The sequence below is a fragment of the Orbicella franksi genome, chromosome 2 (genome assembly GCF_964199315.1).
Source record: "Orbicella franksi chromosome 2, jaOrbFran1.1, whole genome shotgun sequence".
Classification (NCBI taxonomy): domain Eukaryota; kingdom Metazoa; phylum Cnidaria; class Anthozoa; order Scleractinia; family Merulinidae; genus Orbicella; species Orbicella franksi.
Genome location: NC_138146.1, coordinates 17790808 through 17809511, shown reverse-complemented (window position 1 = coordinate 17809511; position 18704 = coordinate 17790808). Strand labels below are relative to the sequence as shown.

General features: G+C 38.4%; 2 protein-coding genes across 3 annotated transcripts in view; one reads left to right on the top strand and one right to left on the bottom strand.

Annotated features, from left to right (window-relative positions):
• Positions 1-18704, top strand: part of LOC145478369 (myoferlin-like) — a 67171-nt gene that overhangs the window by 27838 nt on the left and 20629 nt on the right. For both annotated transcript variants that reach the window (XM_081456375.1, XM_081456376.1), the window contains 13 exons: positions 3346-3498; positions 3883-4032; positions 5275-5352; positions 5563-5642; positions 14021-14138; positions 14486-14588; positions 15163-15290; positions 15677-15865; positions 16404-16458; positions 16833-16910; positions 17037-17218; positions 18188-18337; positions 18577-18675. In XM_081456375.1, the coding sequence (XP_081312501.1) occupies positions 3346-3498; positions 3883-4032; positions 5275-5352; positions 5563-5642; positions 14021-14138; positions 14486-14588; positions 15163-15290; positions 15677-15865; positions 16404-16458; positions 16833-16910; positions 17037-17218; positions 18188-18337; positions 18577-18675 (1563 nt within the window). The remainder of the gene's footprint in view (positions 1-3345; positions 3499-3882; positions 4033-5274; positions 5353-5562; positions 5643-14020; positions 14139-14485; positions 14589-15162; positions 15291-15676; positions 15866-16403; positions 16459-16832; positions 16911-17036; positions 17219-18187; positions 18338-18576; positions 18676-18704) is intronic.
• LOC145478372 (adenosine receptor A1-like) lies at positions 5723-14003 on the bottom strand. The gene is made up of 2 exons (XM_081456381.1): positions 11744-14003; positions 5723-7470 (listed from the first exon to the last, which is right to left on the bottom strand). Exon 2 carries the CDS (start codon positions 7450-7452, stop codon positions 6415-6417), a length of 1038 nt encoding a protein of 345 aa, XP_081312507.1. The 5' UTR covers positions 7453-7470; positions 11744-14003; the 3' UTR covers positions 5723-6414.

The window sequence follows — 18704 nt, the reverse complement described above, 5'->3', positions numbered from 1 at the left end:
TTGCAGACAAAGTTATTACAGATTCAATCTCTATTGTTAACATCTGTCATTTCGCACTTTTTTCTGAACGCCAGATAGTAATATGTGATTGTGAAGGTTGTGAAACTGTAATTATTTTTCTTGAAAGTCTTCTTATCGAGGACTAGAGGCCGGAAAAGATCATATAGTTGGTATGTTTCTCAAAAAGGTTTTATTTAAATTTGCACGAGCACAATATACTATAGGGATCGAATTTTATCCTACGATTGACTGTTTACTGACCATTCAATTCAAGACATTCGACATGCGATGACTCTTTGTCCAAAGCAGTCACCTCCCAGTTTTCATTATTAAAACGATCCTTTGTTTGCATATATTTAATTATATTCTTATATAAAATATTATTGAAAAAAGGAAACAACCCTTGTTCTTCGACCAGTCACGTGGCGAGAAAAACTTGCTAATAAAAAAGTTTTATAAGTTGGTTAAAATTAATTTTTTGTCAAATAGGCAGTTTATCATATTCAACTGATAATTAACTCAGGTTAAGAAATGACAACAACGAAAGGCTGATCTGAATCTTCAGCTGTCTGAATCGTTGTTGATTTTAGTTGTCGCTTAATTGCATAGAAATTAATCCAGTTCGCAATCCGTGTATGATGGCGTGACGAATGACGTCTTTTAATCAGCACATTTTGGTGGCGCCTGTCTCAACCACTTTATCAAAGGCACGCCGCATTTCAAAGAAACACATGAGATTTTATAGCTCCCAGGTTTAAATGATGTACGAAGGGCAACCTGGAAACATTGAACACTGTTTTATTTCAAGTGATGATATTATCCCAAAAAGATATCGCTTGAAAATCGACAAAAAAATGACGAAAGTTTCAACATCTAACTTTCTTATATGTATATTGATTACGCATTTGAAAGTCTAAATCACGGTGATTGGCGGTGTCCTCGTTTTGGAGAAAATCCAGCTCAGCCTCTGCAAGGGTGTGGCTTAGTCTCAACGTCGATCTGATGGTCATGTGGCAAGCATGCCACGTGATTACCCTCTCAATGGCATCAGTTTATGTCAATTGCCAATTGAGTAGCCAGAAGCTGCACATTAGGGAAACACGGAAGGCTACACTGACTTACAGATTGCACCACCAGTCCTGTTGTTTCTTGGAGAACACTTACCCAGATCTGACCCGCTCATGGAAAGTTGCAACAGCATCGTACTGGCTTAAAAATAAATGCATGGCTCTCCTCTAGCCAGATTGCTTTTGTGTTTTAACCGTGGCTTTCGGATCTTTCGTCATAGGGTCCCTTCGTGCCCTGCCTTTAATTGATGACGAGCGTCGTCCTCATTTATCATGAACGACGAACAAACATGTTTTGCAGTAGCTCAATAATACCGTGTCGAATGTGTCTCATCTTCCAACAGTAAATAACCGGGTTCAAAGATAAATTAAGGAACGCCACCGAGTAAGCACAAATTGTCAAACCTTTTACAGTTTGTTCTACAATAGCATTTTGTCCAGACATTGTCATGGCAAAAGAACTACAAACCTGCGGCACAAAGCAAAGCAAAGACACAACATAAATGTAAAATGTACCGTGTGCAGATTTTTTTTACACTTACCAAATCTGACATTTCACCATTCTGTGCTACTGGCTGTACTTGGAGAGCCTGGATTTGATTTCTGTGGCGTCGAACAGCCACATATATCTTGCTGTTGGCACCATACATAAAATTCCAATGACGGCAAAAGGTACGAGAATAATGTTAGTTGGAATGCACGTCGTAATTAGTGAAAGAAATACACGGAACATCCAAACTGAGATCACCACTGCAACAACTCGATTGTAAGTGACGAGTTCTTGGTATCTTAGATGAAGATAGATTGCCATGAACCTGTCCACACTTATCAGCATAACGCCAAAGAAAGACGCAAAGGAAAACAATGTTAAGATAATGGCGAAGACGGTGTAGACGGTACAGTTTGGACTGTTCTGTTGTAACCACTTCGCACACAATGCAACGGCAAAGGGCTGGCAAAGTAAACCAACACCAAGATCTAAACCAGCTGAACGCAGGAGTAACGTTTTCAAAGGCTTCTGCAATGAAGCTGTTTTCCTCACCCCCTGAATCGTTATGGCACTGAACACGACGGTTGTATACGATAAAAGAGCATTTAAGACACAAGCAACAACGTAGGGTGAATAGAGGCGTTCACCGTCGGACTTGGAAAGTTGAAATTCCTCAAAAAGGTCACAGAAATATTGTTTCAATATTTCAGCCGGACCATGTGACGAGTTAAAGATAGTTTCTTGTGTAAATTAATGTTATGGATGACACTTTTTTTTCTTCTTTCGGCGAACAGCAGAATTCTACCAGAGATGACCAGGAGTTGAGAATTAATTCATAAGAAATCCTTCCATTTGAAGCTACCTTTCTTTTTGCACTTTCTCGACTGTGCATGAGGTTGGAATTGAACTTTAAAATGCTTTCATGATTACCTTTCTGGGCAGAGCTTCGCGAAACTTCGTTTCAAATTTCCATTCCTTTGTTTGGACAAGGGAATTCAATTGAGCGAAAAGTTGTTTAGTTAGGCCTTTCAATTTTTAGTGTCCTCAGGCAGTGTTTATGATTAAATTTAAGGAGTCACCCGCAAAACAAAGAAAACTGCGAGGTTTCGGTAATTAATTTTACGAAATAGAAAGCGCATTGATGCTCGACAAGTCAGGAAGAGAATAGGCATTGTTATAACAGAAACACAACGAATTTCTAGTTTTTTCCTTACACAACTCTGTTGAGCAGGATAACAATATCTCTTTTACACCTTTTAAAAGCTTCATCAGTTCGAAAAATCGCTATTCAGTGCCATTCTTCCCTGTTATAATTAATGATACATTTCATAGTAAGTAATTAAGCTCCAGCTCTCAAAAGTAAATACGCTCTCCTTAAACATATGTTTTTCTATGAAAAATTTTAATTGATAACTGACATAACTGCCCAGGATCAACAAAATACACGCTTTGTGACTTAAAATAAATAAGTATATACTGGACAATGGTGATGTTTCAGTAGTAATTACTTCTGGAGTCGCTTTGATTAAAAACAATATTTTAAAGAAAGAGAAAATCGTTGAATTTAGTTTTAACTGAAAAGTATAATTGCTCTTGCGAGCGCTTGCCAGCTCGTAAAGCTTTGAGCCTTGTACGCAACTATCTAATGAGCTGTTCAGTTATGCCACGATTTTCCTATTTTGAGTTTGTTTGTTTGTTTTATGTAACGGCAGTGACGATTTTAAAAGTTATGTTTTTTGATGGTGGTGGTCGGCTTTTTCATCAAATTCTTTGATCCAACCCATACAGCCTCAAAATAGTTTGCCCGATGTCATTATCTGGATGATTAGCGGCTCCACAAGAATTGCCTACCACAGGATACCAGCCTACCATGTTATGTTCTCACCCAGGGAGGAGGCCTGTGGTAAATATTGTGGAAAAACAATCGAGATCGAAATGAAGGTATCTCGTTATGATCTATAAAGTTTTCCTCTTTCTCCATCCAGCCTATTAATGTTATTAAGAAGTGTTTGATATGATGTCGATCACTTTTTACGTTATCAATCTCTGTTTTATGATGACTGGTTGTAGGGTTACCAATGTGTATTAGACATTTCCTAACTCTCGTAACTCGTATCTTGATGAGTAGCGGTTTTGAAAAGAATTCTAAGCTATTAACCTTAGACTTACCTTGTAAACCCAGCCAGCTAGATATTTCCCTTTTCCTTCTTTGTCTTTTTAGTTTGTCTGATTGCATAGTGCAACCAGCTGTATGTCCTGTATGTATGAACCCTCATATTTATCACGTGTATTACTAAGGTCCTGACTCTTTCTCTGTTGCTTTAGTATCCCGGTAAGAAAGCCTTTGATATCGCAGACCACCCAGAACTGCCTGCGGTCGTCCGCGTAGAGTTATGGCTTGGCCTCGAAAGGCATCAGATCAATTGGACTGCACGTGAACAGAGCGAAGGTGAATTTGGTGTCTTAGCAGAAACGGTGAGTTGACAGGATGAACTTCGACACCCTTTCTCTTGTCACTTAGTGGTAAGGACTGTATGATCTACCCTTATTGAGGACCAAATTGAATTTAAAGTTGCAAATGAAATGTTAAAAACTGCGTCAATATAGACTTTGACTCCTTAGACCTAAGGTATTCTCGGTCCAGGAGATTCTGGACTCTATCGTAAGTGATGACGTCAGGTCGGATGATGTAAATCAGTTGCTGCTCGGGATAATGCCGGTTTTCATGCGACGTCATCATTTTTCAAAATTAAAAAATAACTAATCCTACATTACTGAAGTTTTAGTTTCATCAGATATAAGACCCTAGCTAAAACCTTGACGTTTTATGGCGTTTAAGCTCGACAGAGTTCCTCATTTTTGTTACAGCGGACGTTTGAATTTCCAATTTATGCGTTGTGCGACATTAAAATAGCGGCCAAAGAAGGGTCTCGCGTAGGTCAAAAGAGGACTTATTGCTCAAGTTTTTGCTAACTGAACAATTCTTGCACTTTGAGGGAGCTCTAGATGATTAGCAAAACTCAATGACAGATGTGTCTGTTACTTTGCGGCCGCCATGTTGATGCCAGTCTGAAGGGCACCAACATGGCGTCTCCATACAAAGGTCTATAAATTTGGGTGAAACACTTTTCCAACTAACGCAGGAATGAAAATCTGCACAGACCTAAATATTTGCGAGTTTTGTTTTATATATCAATCATATATCATATCCCAAATTTTTGACTTAATTTATTGAATGGTTACGTTTTTTATTTTTGATGGCGTGACAGTGCAAACCACCAATTTCGTTGTCTCCCGCAATAATAATCATGATATCGACCAAACGCGTTCGATTTTGGGAGTTTATATACCTCTTTGTCTCCGTCCATAAACTTGCAAAAAAAAAAAAAGAAGTTAGTCAATATTCAGCAAGAAAAATCTCGGTCAATAATTAATTTTTGTCAATTCATGAAGGTAAATAAAGATTCCACCAGTGGTGGTATCCTCTAAGTTTGTTTTGAATTATTACTTAGAGTAGGTATATACATTTTCTATCCTCGCATAAGGAAGCTGTGATTGAAAAGCATATCAACAACTTGTAGTAACAAATAATAATTAATTATGTCCCCATAATACCAGCAATTACTTTCACTGAAGTACGCAAACTTGCGACCGGCTTTCTGACTGAAGGTGACTTTTCAGTATCGGTTAAAACTGATGTCATATATTCCATTGCAGTACGAGAACGAAGTTAAAATTGGCTTCTGGACGAAGAAAGCGCTTACAAGGCCAGGATTTTCTAATGCCAGTGGAGAGGTATGAACTTTTGCCTTGATAACATTATTGTTGTTGTTGTTTGTTTAAAATTACATTATTTATTTCCTTAGTTATCTCATACCGTGCTATCAGTATACTTATTTTCACTTTGTCTCTTATTAAACAATTTCATACCATTAGTTTATACCATCATTCTGCATTGTGAGCCTATAACCGCCTATTAATTATCGCAATCATCCCTCTAAACAGCTACCGCTACCAAAGAAAAGTTTCCAGGCTCCTGAAGGTTGGGCTTTCGAGGGAGACTGGTACATTGCGCCTGAAATGAGGTCAGCTATGTTGATAACTCTGTACATGTACCACAACTTTTTTCTATCCTGAAAACATGCAACCCCGTTCCCAGGGTCTTTTCCCTGGCTTGGGGGTGGGGCGGGAAAAAAGGGCCTCCCCCCCCCCCCCAAGTCAGGGAAAAGACCCTGGGAACGAGGTTGAAAAACACGCACTTGGCTAAATTTTCAATTTATCTTACATGATTCACCAAACGAAAAAGTAAATAGGTAACTTAAAGACTAATTAAAGTTAAAATTTTGTTTGGTAAGAATTCTAGTAAGTATGTAGTCAACACACTTAACAGTAAGATGCATAAATATGCCATCTTAAATTTTCTAAAATTTAAGGTGGCTCTGAACCCCCTCGACAGAATTTTAGTAATAAGCACTAAGAGCTAAAATTAAAGGTGCTTTTAATACGTGTACTGTTGCTATGGAAATTTCTTATGTCATTAAGAGAAACAAGATGTGTTCACCGAGGATTGTTCATTTGTGTACCAATATTGTGAAACAACTTGAAAAAGAGTGGTAGTATAGACCATTCAAAGTTTCATTGCCGGAAAGTGATGGAAATTTTTGCCCGTCACCCCTGAGTCTGCGTGCGCGCGGACTTGCAACCAAGTGGCGTGTAAAAAAAGTGTTTAGCGAACTCAATTCTGTAACGAGTATGGTTACATAAAGTGCTAGTCTAGTTCCCGCCTCGTGGATCACGTAAGGTAGCTTGTGTGGTTGGCCAAGTTGCAGTTCTGATGTGCTGCTTAGTGCAATAAAATCAGTTTGTTTTGGGGACTCTGTCGTCTATCCGCCTGTCGTTGCAAATTCTAGGCAATTTTCTTCCACTCTCGTGATCCACCTGTCTGACTGCTGTACCTGAGAGGGTATCCGTCTGCGAACACGCCTGATCAATTTTGTTTCCAGTAAATGGTCTTGTAAGCCACTGTATTACAGGAATTGTTCTAAATGCTGCCCGAAAGGAGCGCATTCGCCAAGCGTAAAGAAACTGATTAGTGGCAGAATTGAGCAAAAGGAACTGGTATTGCAAATCTCTGAACCAGTGAATAAGAGCACAGTTACAAGTGCTGCACAAGTTGATGACATAGATCATCACTAGGGAAGGTACAGCGCAAGCTAAAAACGAGATGATTATTAAGAGAAACGAGACTGTGATCTTCTTTTCTCGTTTCATATGTTTCTGTCGGTCCCGGCTGCTTCGAATGTGCTCAGAGTTCTTGTCGTGTTCTTGGAGACTGTGATAGATCCGGTAGTTAACGAATAAGAGGACACCAATGCTGACCACAACGGCTGTGTTGGCAAATATGAAGGCCAGTAGGTAGAAGCCAACAGCCAGGTAGAGAAGAGGAAGACTGAGAGAACATACCCACAAAGCCACAGATGTGGCAACTGCACTGGAAATCTTGCCTCTTTCGATGCGGTTTGAAGTCGCTACTTGATACCTGTTGACCGCTAGAGCCATTAAGCTCAAGACAGATGCTGTTGAAGTCATAAAATATGAGGTGTACACCACCCATCGTACACCCAGCACAGGGTGTTTTAGAGCCTCGTTTGCGTGATAACCTACAAACACTGGCTCTGTCACCGCTCCGACAATCAAATCTGCAATGGCGAGGTTAAGAACCAGGTAGTTGAATGGAGTCTTTAGGTTTCTTGTTGGATTCCAAATTACAGCCCAGCAAATAAGTAAGTTACCAGGTACTGTTATGATACACAGAATAGCAGATACGGTCGTTGTAGTAACAGAAGTTGCCAATGGCGCCCATACTTGTTCGCAAAGGTTGGACTGAAATATCATCGTGAAACAAAGAGGTTTCTAAAGGACAAAAATGAGCAACAAGTTTTTAGCTTAGTAGGTTTCTTTTCCATTCGCTTAGCTAATGTACATGAGGTCAAGCTACGTTTTGAGACTGATTACTACTACTCCAGTTTGCCTCCCTTGTCAAGGGAGGCAGTGAGAGCCTGGGATCAACATTGGGTTAAACTGTGTCACAAGTGTAAGTGCTCCAAATTCAACCAACGAGAGTTCTCGACTTAATTGCGACCATGGCAAGTTAAACGCAGTAAAGTTCAGTTAGATTGCTGGCTTCAGTCTTGCGAGTTTTAATTAAAAAATAAGTAATTTAAAATTACCATCTGCCAGAAATGCCGGTTAAATTTAATATCTTTGAGCCTGTGTATAGCCGCCCATTTCCCTTTAATTTTACTCATGGACAATGGTCGACAGCTGCAAAGTAGGTAATTAGAATTTGGGCAATACCTGACAGCAAACACAGGGTTTTAAAGAACACTACAATAAGTACGCAATCACTATGATAATAGACACGCAGGCAGGATTCCGGATGACCTTCGCAATTGTTTTAGCGTGTTGAAAAAATGCCACAACAAGTTTGATTGTCTCATTAATGAGATGTTACCCATTAAACAATTACGACCGTGTTTAAATGTACAATCAGACTCAGTTCGCGCTAAAGTCCGTGTCTAACTTATGCAAATTAGAAACTCTGAACTCTTAGTTACTCTTTAAATCGCATATTTAATTAGTTTCCCTTGACAATGGCGCCAAGATGTCGCCGAAACGTCGGATTTGTCTATCGTTAGTTTTTGCCTGTATATGTTTACAATAAGAACGACTTCGAAATGTCGGGTCTTAAAAGATATACCCTTTATATACAGAATCCTAGAAACAACCGTCTACCATTGCTAAACATTTTTTTAAAAAGTGCGCGGAAGGTATTAAAAGAGCGGATGCATGCACAAGGTTCAGGTATCTCATTTAAAACGTTTGTCAGACGTTTTCAACTTCTGCTTCGTGGCAAAAACTAGTTATTGGATTCGAACCCGTGACCTCCGCGATACCGGTGCGATGCTCTACCAACTGAGCTATGAAGCCACACATTGGGATCGAGCTCAATTTATTGAGTTCATATCTTCCCGTGAGGAGTGAAATGATGAGAAGTTTATATGAAATAATTCATATATGAACTGCGGTTGTAGATGAAAGTGAAGAATGACCAATTTAAGCGTTGAAGCCCTGATTTTTTCAGGCTTCTTCTTTCCAATTGCTCAAATTGGAAAATTTACTGCGACGATCATTCTTCACTTTCATCTACAACCGCAGTTCATATATGAATTATTTCATATAAACTTCTCATCATTTCACTCCTCACGGGAAGATATGAACTCAATAAATTGACCTCGCTCCCAATGTGTGGCTTCATAGCTCAGTTGGTAGAGCATCGCACCGGTATCGCGGAGGTCACGGGTTCGAATCCCGTTGAAGCCCTGATTTTTTCAGGCTTCTTCTTTCCAGTTGCTTAAATTGGAAAATTTACTTCGATGCAGTAGTTACTGTTGTTAAGAAGGGGACCCGATCGACTTAATGCATGTAAATAATAAGTAACCTTCCCAGCACTGAAAACATTGAAGAAGACAGAATATTTATAGCAACAGTGACGTGCAAAGCGAAAACAAACGGATTGTCGACAATGAGTTTCGACAATGAAAAATTGATCAGTAATAATCAAAACGTTATCTTAAAACTCGTCACAATGATCGAATTCGTTTCGATTAACAATGGATTGCAGCCAACGATGTTTTTACATAAAGCGACGCCAGCTTTCAAGCAGAATTAAACAACCTAAATCAACTGCTCGGAAGACACCAAAACTCTTGCATTTCTGATAGCTGCCTTTGAGTCCAGAGATCAATTAACTCAGAGAAAGACAAACGCTTCCTGCGGGGATAGAAGCGGAATATTGAATACTCTTACAAAGTAGTAGTATGAGATGTTGAATACTTCAAACTCTTCTAACTCTTACAACCGGCAACAGAAAAATAGAGGGAAAACCCATGACGTCACTAACACAGATTAGAAAATCCTTAAATAATCGGCTCAAAGGAATAAAGAGTAGTCTTGGAAATGACTTCCGGAATTCAAAATATTGTAGCTCTATAGTCTCTATTTCTCCTCGACTCAAAGAGAAATTTACAGTTTGAACACATCTTTTGAACTCACCGCTACTTCACAAGAAACCGTGTCAAAAATTTTAATTTCTAAGAAGATTACTGAGCCTGCAATGTAGCCCGACGTGTTACAAAATCCTCGAATTAGTCCGTTTGCGATCTATAACGTCGGCGCAGACTGTCTGGGACGCAGGGTGAAGGAAATAAGTTACCCTTTTAGAACTCCTTCTTGAATTAAAATGTATTTTACGTGTGCTTAACGCCAATTAATGGTGCAAATACGTCAACTAAGTTAATAACCTCTATCATTTTGCGCTGCATTAGTAGAACTTACGTAACTGAAAAATAGGATGAGTTTTGTGAAAGTCCAAACGTTAATGGCTAAATTTAACAAGACGTGGCTAATTTTACGCGTGTTTCTGTTAGCATGCTGTTAGGAGTTCCTTGACACCTGCGAACCTATTGTTTTTAATTAGGAAAATTGGCTTTTGCGGGAGAGGGTAGCTGAAGTGATGTAGGCAAACAAAACTGAACTGCCATGTAACCGGATGATCAACAATGTTTTGGGTCTCTTATAATTTCAAATAACCAAAGGGCCCATTGTCGGAGTATGACAGCAGTTTTTCTATCTTACAATAACAGTACATCTCACATAAACAACTGTCGCCATAATAAGCCACATGAACTCTGCATAAATGAACGAAAATACCGTAATAATTACATTGAATCTTTATTCTGTCCAATAAGCGCCCACTCTACAAAAAGTAGTCCCGTGTGATTATAACTTTTCATTTGAAAAAGAAAAAAGAAAACCGAACGAAAGAAAAAAAAAACAATAAGTGCCACTTTTCGAACAAGGAAGTTTTATAATACTTCAATAAGTCTTCCTTTATCAATATCCAAGTCGCTATTCCCGGGCAGGTAGCGCTCTATTTTCAAAAGGCTGTCATTTTTTTTTTTTTTTTTTTTTTTTTTTTTTCAACTTTTAATATTGCTTTTAATCTGAGTCGACACAGGACCGTTATATCACAAATAAACTTGTATTCTTGGAATTCACACCATCACTATTGTGAAAGAGCATCCTCCTAAATGTTCTCTAGCAAACGTGTGAGGTAATTTGAATAAATTGATAATATCATGTTAGGCACGGATGTTTATTTGAACAGTTCAACGTCCAACCCCTATTTCTAATTAACACTCTCTCTAAGTTCCCAAAATTAAATTGTCGATCCACGCGCGAATTCTAAATCACACGAAGAGCGTACATTTGCTACATGTTTCAAACAAACTCGTTTTCTTAGCTATATTTAAACGCATCACATGAACTCGTCTCATAACTCTGGGAGGAAAGTCATTTCTTTTTAAAAATTTCAATGGTTCTAGCTTGCCAGTTGCTGTCTTTCATCGCATGACAGCAAACGGAAGAAAGAACACTTGATAACGTTGTATTTAAATGTAGAAGGCCATGTTGCAAAGAGGAGGAAAGAAGTAAAAAAAAAAAAAAAAAAAAAAAATGCACATATTTCTCTGAATTGCACATATCGCTTAATCACTTTTGTCACTCCATTTGTTTAGGCCAGTTTTACAAGACTTATGACACAAGTAAAACGGGAAAGGTACCCCGAGTAGGGTCATAGCTACAGTAACAGGCTAGCCTCCCACGACGAGCCTTAAGAGCGTTTGCGTGGGAGGTTAGTAACAGGCGAGCTGAGGCTGAGGATCTTGTGCAAGGCTATGCGTTAATAATAAGCAGATTTGAAGAAATTAAAAGTCTTTTTTTTTCTGGTAACGCCACGGTAAAAAAATATGTCTGGCTTCGACCTGTCGACCCCTGCCAGTTTTTATTTTTTTATTTTTTATTTTTTTCTACGCTAGAATTCGATTCGATCGCATTTCTTGTCCTGTCTCGGCTACGATTTGACTGGGAAATGATTTAAGTGCTTGATTGTTAAAGATGATACCTGATTGATCGATCCCTGAAGCGTTGTTTCCTTACGATCAATTGAAAATTTACAAGGGGATCCTCATCGCTTTGAGCCTTCAATTTGCCACATGCGTGCTAAACCTGACACCAAAGTGATATCTTGTTCTCTACTTGTTGACATGGAACGCGAGTAGCCTACCTGTTCTGGATAATGGGCTCAGCGTGGATTCAGTTTCAGATAAATAGATTCCTTGCTGATGTTTATGTGACCCACTCTCTCTTCATGTTGCTGGTTCGAGGAGAAATAGGATCGACGAGATATTCTTCTTTATTCAACTTCCTATGTTGTTGATGTTTCTCTTTCTGTTTGAGGACATATCAGCCATCGAAGATGCATGAAGTAGTAATTTGCACCTGTTCCCTGCCTATGATATTTCTTTCCACAATCAGTAACAAACGGAAGCAATCGCTTTTCATTTAGGGTAAAAAAATCAAAAGTAAAGAAAAGTAGACACCTACCTTAATATATATTTATTTGAAAAGTCTTCAACCTTTGAGCTTTAGTTTTGTTTTCAAAATCATCCGTCTTCCAAAGAGTCACCGGAAATGTTACGCTGATTAAACGAGGTTCCTGTCAATAGGAATAATTGTCATTTGGCGGACTCTGTTGGCAGCTGTTTGCTTCAAAGCGTTAGTGTGCAAATACGACGAGGGTGCGTCAATTAATCAACAACATCAGTGAAAAGAAAATGATTTAATAAGTGGTAACAAATAGCAGCGATGAAAATTTAAGGAAATTTTATTCCAAGTGTTACCTTCAAAACAAACGTTGTCGCGTTTACTCTGAAGCTGCAGTGATGAAATCATTCGAACAGCATTGTATAAAACTTATTTCTAGTTGTATTTGAGTAAATTTGGCCATGTCAAATTTTGTGACAGAATGTTGCTCAAACGCAATAAAATGCAAATACAAAAATTTCAGGTGGGAAGTCAGTGTAACAGGATACACTCTTTTTATGTATAAAAATATATTTTATACTGAAGAATATCGAGGCTGAAATATGCAAATATTTTTAAGAATATTTTGCGAATAAACCCGAGGCTGAGATTTTGAAAAGTACATAATTTTGTGTTTTGAAAATTTGTATTAAAATACAATAGAATTGAATGTTTTAATATAAACTAAACCGTATAAAATTCTTCCTTTCTTTAAACTACAAAACTGGCCAAAAAAATAACAAAAACAGCACTAGCCTTATGTTCAATGCTAATACCATTTCTGCAAGAAGTTATTCGTGCCATATCCGGCTTTATCTGCTGCAGTCTGAGTCTAAAATAACTTTAACACCATCCAGACACCAAATAATACATTCAAAAACAGATACGTTACGCGCTGTATTCTATGAATATTCACGAGAATGTTTTCAGCCTAAAATCGGCAGAAAAAATTAAAATATCCAGCCTCGGCCAGAAAAACAATATTCTTAAAAAAAAAACGAGTGTATATATGAAGACAATTATACCGGGTATTATATCGAGTATGCAAAAAGATGCCTAATCCGTGGAAGGAACATTTGTCGGTTTATATGCAGTATCGTCTCTAGGAAAAATGTTCGGCCCCATGTTACGCTATGAAACGAGCAAAACGATCGAACGTTTCCGTTTTCCTTTGTGATTTGTGAATTTAGGATAACATTCTAATCATTAAAATAAGTTGTCTGAATAACCGGCTCTCAATTTTGAATATTTGCTGATGGGTCTGTGCCCGAGCTTGCTTCACTTTTCCGAGAAGTGAACATCTGTTTGTGAGATCATTCGACACATTCTTTCATGGGAATCGGTGAACTTAATGTGCGAGATTAACGCCGAATATTCACAGAGGAAGCGTGAAAAAGAACTTCACCACACTCATTTAAATTAATTTACAACTTATTTTTGAAACTAAACTTTACAAAAACTTAACTATAGGCCACAACAACTGAAATTATTCAGGGACACTCAGAAGTTAGTTGAAGTTAGTGGGAGGCGCGGTGGCCTCATGGTCAGTGCTCTCGACTCTGGAGCGAGCGGTCCAGGCTCAAGCCCTGCCTGGGGACATTGTGTTGTGTTCTTGGGAAAGACACTTTATTCTAATGGAGAATTTAATGTTGGGGGGTAACCCTGCGGTGGACTAGAATCCCATCCAGGGGGGAATAGAAACACTTCTAGTCGCTTCATGCCACTGAAACCAAGATAAGCTCCGGCCTGATGAGCCACCTGGCTCGTATGTAGACTTGACCTTCTTTTATTCAGAAGTTAGGAACTGGGGTGACAGGCTAAGCAGATGATTAGTAGCAATGTCCAACATTGTAAGGGAAAGCTTTAGAAACCGTCCGTATGTCTTCTTCAGATATTTGTTTATTTAGTTATGTTCTTTACAAAATAGATCCAGTTTATAGCCACATAGTAAAGAGAGCGTTTTATTTCATATCCTTAGCTTATTATTTGACCGCGACTCGGGGCATAAGACCTTCTTGGAAGATGTATTTGAAAACGAGGCGAGGATGATTCCTGGTGGGAACTGGGGCCAAGCATCCGCGCCATGGACAAATGTGGTAAAGAATTTGTTTTCATAAGCCAGCAACAGGCTGCTTTTCACCTGTATTGTAGAACTGATCTACTTTCCATCAGTCTGCTAAGGATGTTGCGTTTGAATGTCGCCTCACTGAAGCGGAACTGTAGCTGCTGTTATATGTTTTGGAGCTAGGGCGGGCATTGTTTGTTCTATTGTTCTCTTAAAGGTGATCGAGCCATTCATGTGAGAACTTAGCAGTTCCACGAACGATCCACGGACAAATATCCTTCTCTATGTTCGCAGCGCGACAAGAGGAGTTAGTTGTTTATATGTCTTTACGTGTAAGATTGAATTAATCTTCTTTTTTTTTTATCTACACGTTTACAGCATGGTGACAAGATCGATGAAAAAGACAACATTAAATGTCCAGAAGGCTGGGAGTGGACTAGTAACTGGGAAGTCGACGACAACAGAGCTGTGGACGACGAAGGTAAAACTTTACTTATACGCAATAGTTTGACTAGAACGAAATAGATTGAACGTAAATTGATAGTGATGAAGTAAAACTGTACGTAATGTTGTCTTGATTCAAGCAGAACGTAGTTTCTTACCATCCGTAGTGGTACATGTCCGTAACTAAAAGGCGCATCTTGAAGAATGTTGAGTTTTGTGATGTCTTCTTAATCCAATTACGAATTGTTGTTTTTAGGGTGAAACAGCCACAGTCATTGTTCATTTAGCAATCTACACCCTCCATGCATTGCATTTAAGGACTTGCATCACGGGTGCGTTTCTTTGGGCTGATCAGGATAAGGAATAATGATATGAGATTTCTTGGTAAAGAAAGGGCCGGACAGAACGATGAATCTAGTCTGGGCAAGGTTCCTTTGATGTACCATGCCAGTGACTATGGAATCCGGAGCATCCCAAAGAAAATGCACCATTTTAAGAAATAGTTGAAGTAAAATGTTTGCTCGGATGTTGTGACATCCTGAATTGAAGGTCACTTTATGTGACAGCACACAAGTAGTGTACGAGTTAGCGCATGGGACTATTTGTTTCAGGTTGGGAGTACGCAGTTGATGCATCTTACGGAGTGTATGGAGCAATACAAAAGGCTTACCATTTGGTGAGAAGAAAACGTTGGGTCAGAGAGAGACTCCTGAAGGATCCGAAGGCTGTTGTAAAACAGGTAATAACAAGAAGTGCTCTTGAAATAATTTCTTGTTCGCGCTCTGAAGGGACCTTTCCTTCCGTCATTACATTTTGCAATGATGATTTATTGAAATAGCTATAGCTTTACAATAAATTTTGTAAGTCGTGTTCTCCTTCAGAAGGAGTGAATTCAAAACAATAATGAAAACACGAGATCGAAGGTAAATTTAAAGCAGCAATTAACCCAGGTAACTTTTAAATACTATAATGTGACAAGATAAGGTGGAGTAACTTCTGAAAAAGTCCAAAAACAACAACAAACATGAGATGAAATGACTATTGCATGTTCCTTACGACTACATGCTTCTCTCAACAATTTAAGCGTAAGTAGACAAAGCATTCTTTTTATTTTCCTTTTTCCAGAAAGAACTTGAAGAGTTTGCGAAAGAAGGGTGGGAATACGCCCCGATTTTCACGGCCAAATATCACCACAAGGAAAGAAAGATCGATTTTGTCAGGCGACGACGTTGGCACCGAAAAATGGTTGCAAAAGGAGGACAAGACGTCAAAGTGTCCATGCCTCCCGTGTGTCTTCTAGAAATTGACGGCGAGGTTAGAGTCTTGTAGATAGCCAACCTTAATTTATTTAGCAATGGAAGAAATGACATAAATGATTAGGGTGAAAAACTGGAAAATGTATAAATTTCGTGCTATTGTTCTTGTTTGGGCTCTTGAAGGCCTAGAAAAAGAAGAAGGTCAAATATCGGTGTTCAGTAGAGCAATAGAAAACCAGAAAATTGGACGAAGTTTATTTTCATCGTATAGATAATTATTGTTGGAAGCAATTCCAATGTTAACCTTATTTCGTCTTTATTGGTTATAGCAATATATATATATATGGCAAGATATAAGCTGCTCTTAAGACACCCAACCAAAGGAAAACTAATTTTTCTTTAAGGTGCACGTGTTTTACATTTGCTTTGTCGTTCGTCTCCATTCGATAGCCAGCCAAATCAAGAGAACCTACCAGACTTGTCTTGTTTCTTTTAATGTGATTGCTTCTCTAGCAATCCTGGGTTCTTAATTATATGATATCCTGAAGAAGTCTCACTTCGCAGCGTATGTGTGTTTTTTTCCTTTTAATTACCAGGAAGACAGTAAAAACTGTTTGAGGAATATTCCAAGATTGTTTGTCACCTATCACAGTGAGTAAAATGTTTATTTGGAAACGTTCTGTAAGCAGTTGTGATTCTGCTCATAAACAGACAAAACTCACTTGGCATGCAATTTTATGTTCAAAATGAAAGTAAATGTATTATACATTATTCTACATTAAAACATCGTTCTCTGTCTGAAAAATTTAGGTTAAAATAAGCTTTCGGCTGCCAACCTAGAGCCATTGTCGAATGATCAAAAAGACGCGAAATGTTGGTTTATGTGGGTGAAAATAAACAGGAATGTTATAAGAACCTGTAAATTAAAAAGCTTGAAAGTTTAGGAAAGCTGACTGGATAACATTGCTTTTTTATGATCATTATATGAAACAAAACATAAAAATGTAAATGATATTTTTTTACAGAGCCTCACAAGTATCAGTTGTGGGCCTACATTTATCAAGCACGTGATTTGCTTGCGATGGACGAAAGTGGAATGAATGGTAAAAATGCATTACGTTCCTGAAACATTTTCATCACGATGCCTGTTATTTACTAATGATGTTATATAGTTTGACAGCTTCAATAATAACACACTATTATTGAATGTATGTGCTTTCCCCCGTTAGATGCCTATGCCCGTGTTGCATTTTGCAAGCAAAGTGCTGTGACAGCAGTACTGACTCAGACTCTGTGTCCCACCTGGGATCAGACTCTGATTTTCGACGAAATTGAAATTTACGAAGGTGTCGTGAACGTGGCAAAGAACTCGCCAAGTGTGGTGGTAGAGTTGTTTGATCGAGACTCTGTGGTAAGATTTGTGGTTTCTTTTACATTTTTAGTCTCTTAAGTTCCACAGTCCACAGTATATGATAAAAAGTATTGCATGTTGTAAGATTGTTTGCTTATTTCCCAAGAATAAGGACTAGTTAGTAGGTTTCAATTAATTCTAAAGAAAAAAAAAAACAAGAGAATAATTAGTGAAGGTTTAGGGAGGACTCGTAATTAAAATTTCAGAAGTTTTAACTTGTGCCAAAAAGAGTCTTTAAAAAACATTTTATGGTTTCCTTCCTAAAAAGCTATAGACAATACAAAAATAAATTGCTATAACCCCGACGCAATCCTACCGATTTCGGTAGTTTAGATACATTTTTTTCCCTATTTTGTTAACTCCCATAATTCAATGTAACTCTTATCCCGTTTAATGAGACTTAATGAGTAAGTCTCCCTTATTATTATCTAACTGCAGTGAATACCGTCCAAATAACAGTACAAATATACAGCGATATTGTACAGTTATTTGTATCAGTAGAAAACCTGCTTGCCATACAGGTCGGCGCCCGCCCGCAAAACTGTCACACTCTCCCCCTTTCACTGCTAAATTTATTAACTACAGTAGTTGGATAATAAATCTCTTATTAGATGTTTTGGTGTGTAGTATCGCTTTATATTTTTAATCGTTGTTTCTATTTTGACTCGTCCTACGGGCTCGTCAAAATACGGCACAACTCGTAAAAATATACAGCGATGCTACAAACCAAACCATCTAATAAGATATATATGTTGGTACTGCACGTACATACGATGATTGATTGGGAGAATTCAACCACATGATATGCTTGGTTCGCTGATCACAATGTAAAAAAAAAAAAAAAAAAAAAAGCAAAAAAACCAATTCGTTTTGACTCAGACAGGGAAAATAATCGAATCTAATGAGGTAGTTTATGTGTCTTGTAGTATATGTTGAGGGAAAGCAATCAGATGTGTCATTTTATAACAGGGTAAAGACGGATTTCTTGGTCGCTGCGTGATATCGCCCATGGTAAGGCTAGAAGGACACCAGACTCCTGAACCCCGACTGCAGTGGCACAAGATCAGAAGAGGAGAAGAGGAAGGAGGCGAACTATTGGCTGCTTGTGAACTGTTCCTTGTACGTCTGTCATGTTTTGGGTTTTATATATTTTCTTAACGCATTCACCGTACTCTTCTTCAATGTATTTTTGGTTTAATTAACATCCTGCGGTTGAGTGGGTAACACTGATCCAAAATCATTTTACTGTATATCTTAGTCTTTTCTTCCCCGCTTAACTTCCTCGTCTTTTGCTCCAATGTGAATTGAAGAGATGTAATAAAGAGGACGATTGTGTCATTCATGTACTGTACTTACAGGACGAAGGTGCAGAGTTACCATTCACTCCACCCATGAGAGGAGAGCTGTACGCCGTGCGAAGTGGTGTGCGCCCAAAGTTACAGCGCTCGGCTATCGAGGTTGGCTTTATTTCCCTTTAATTTTTTTG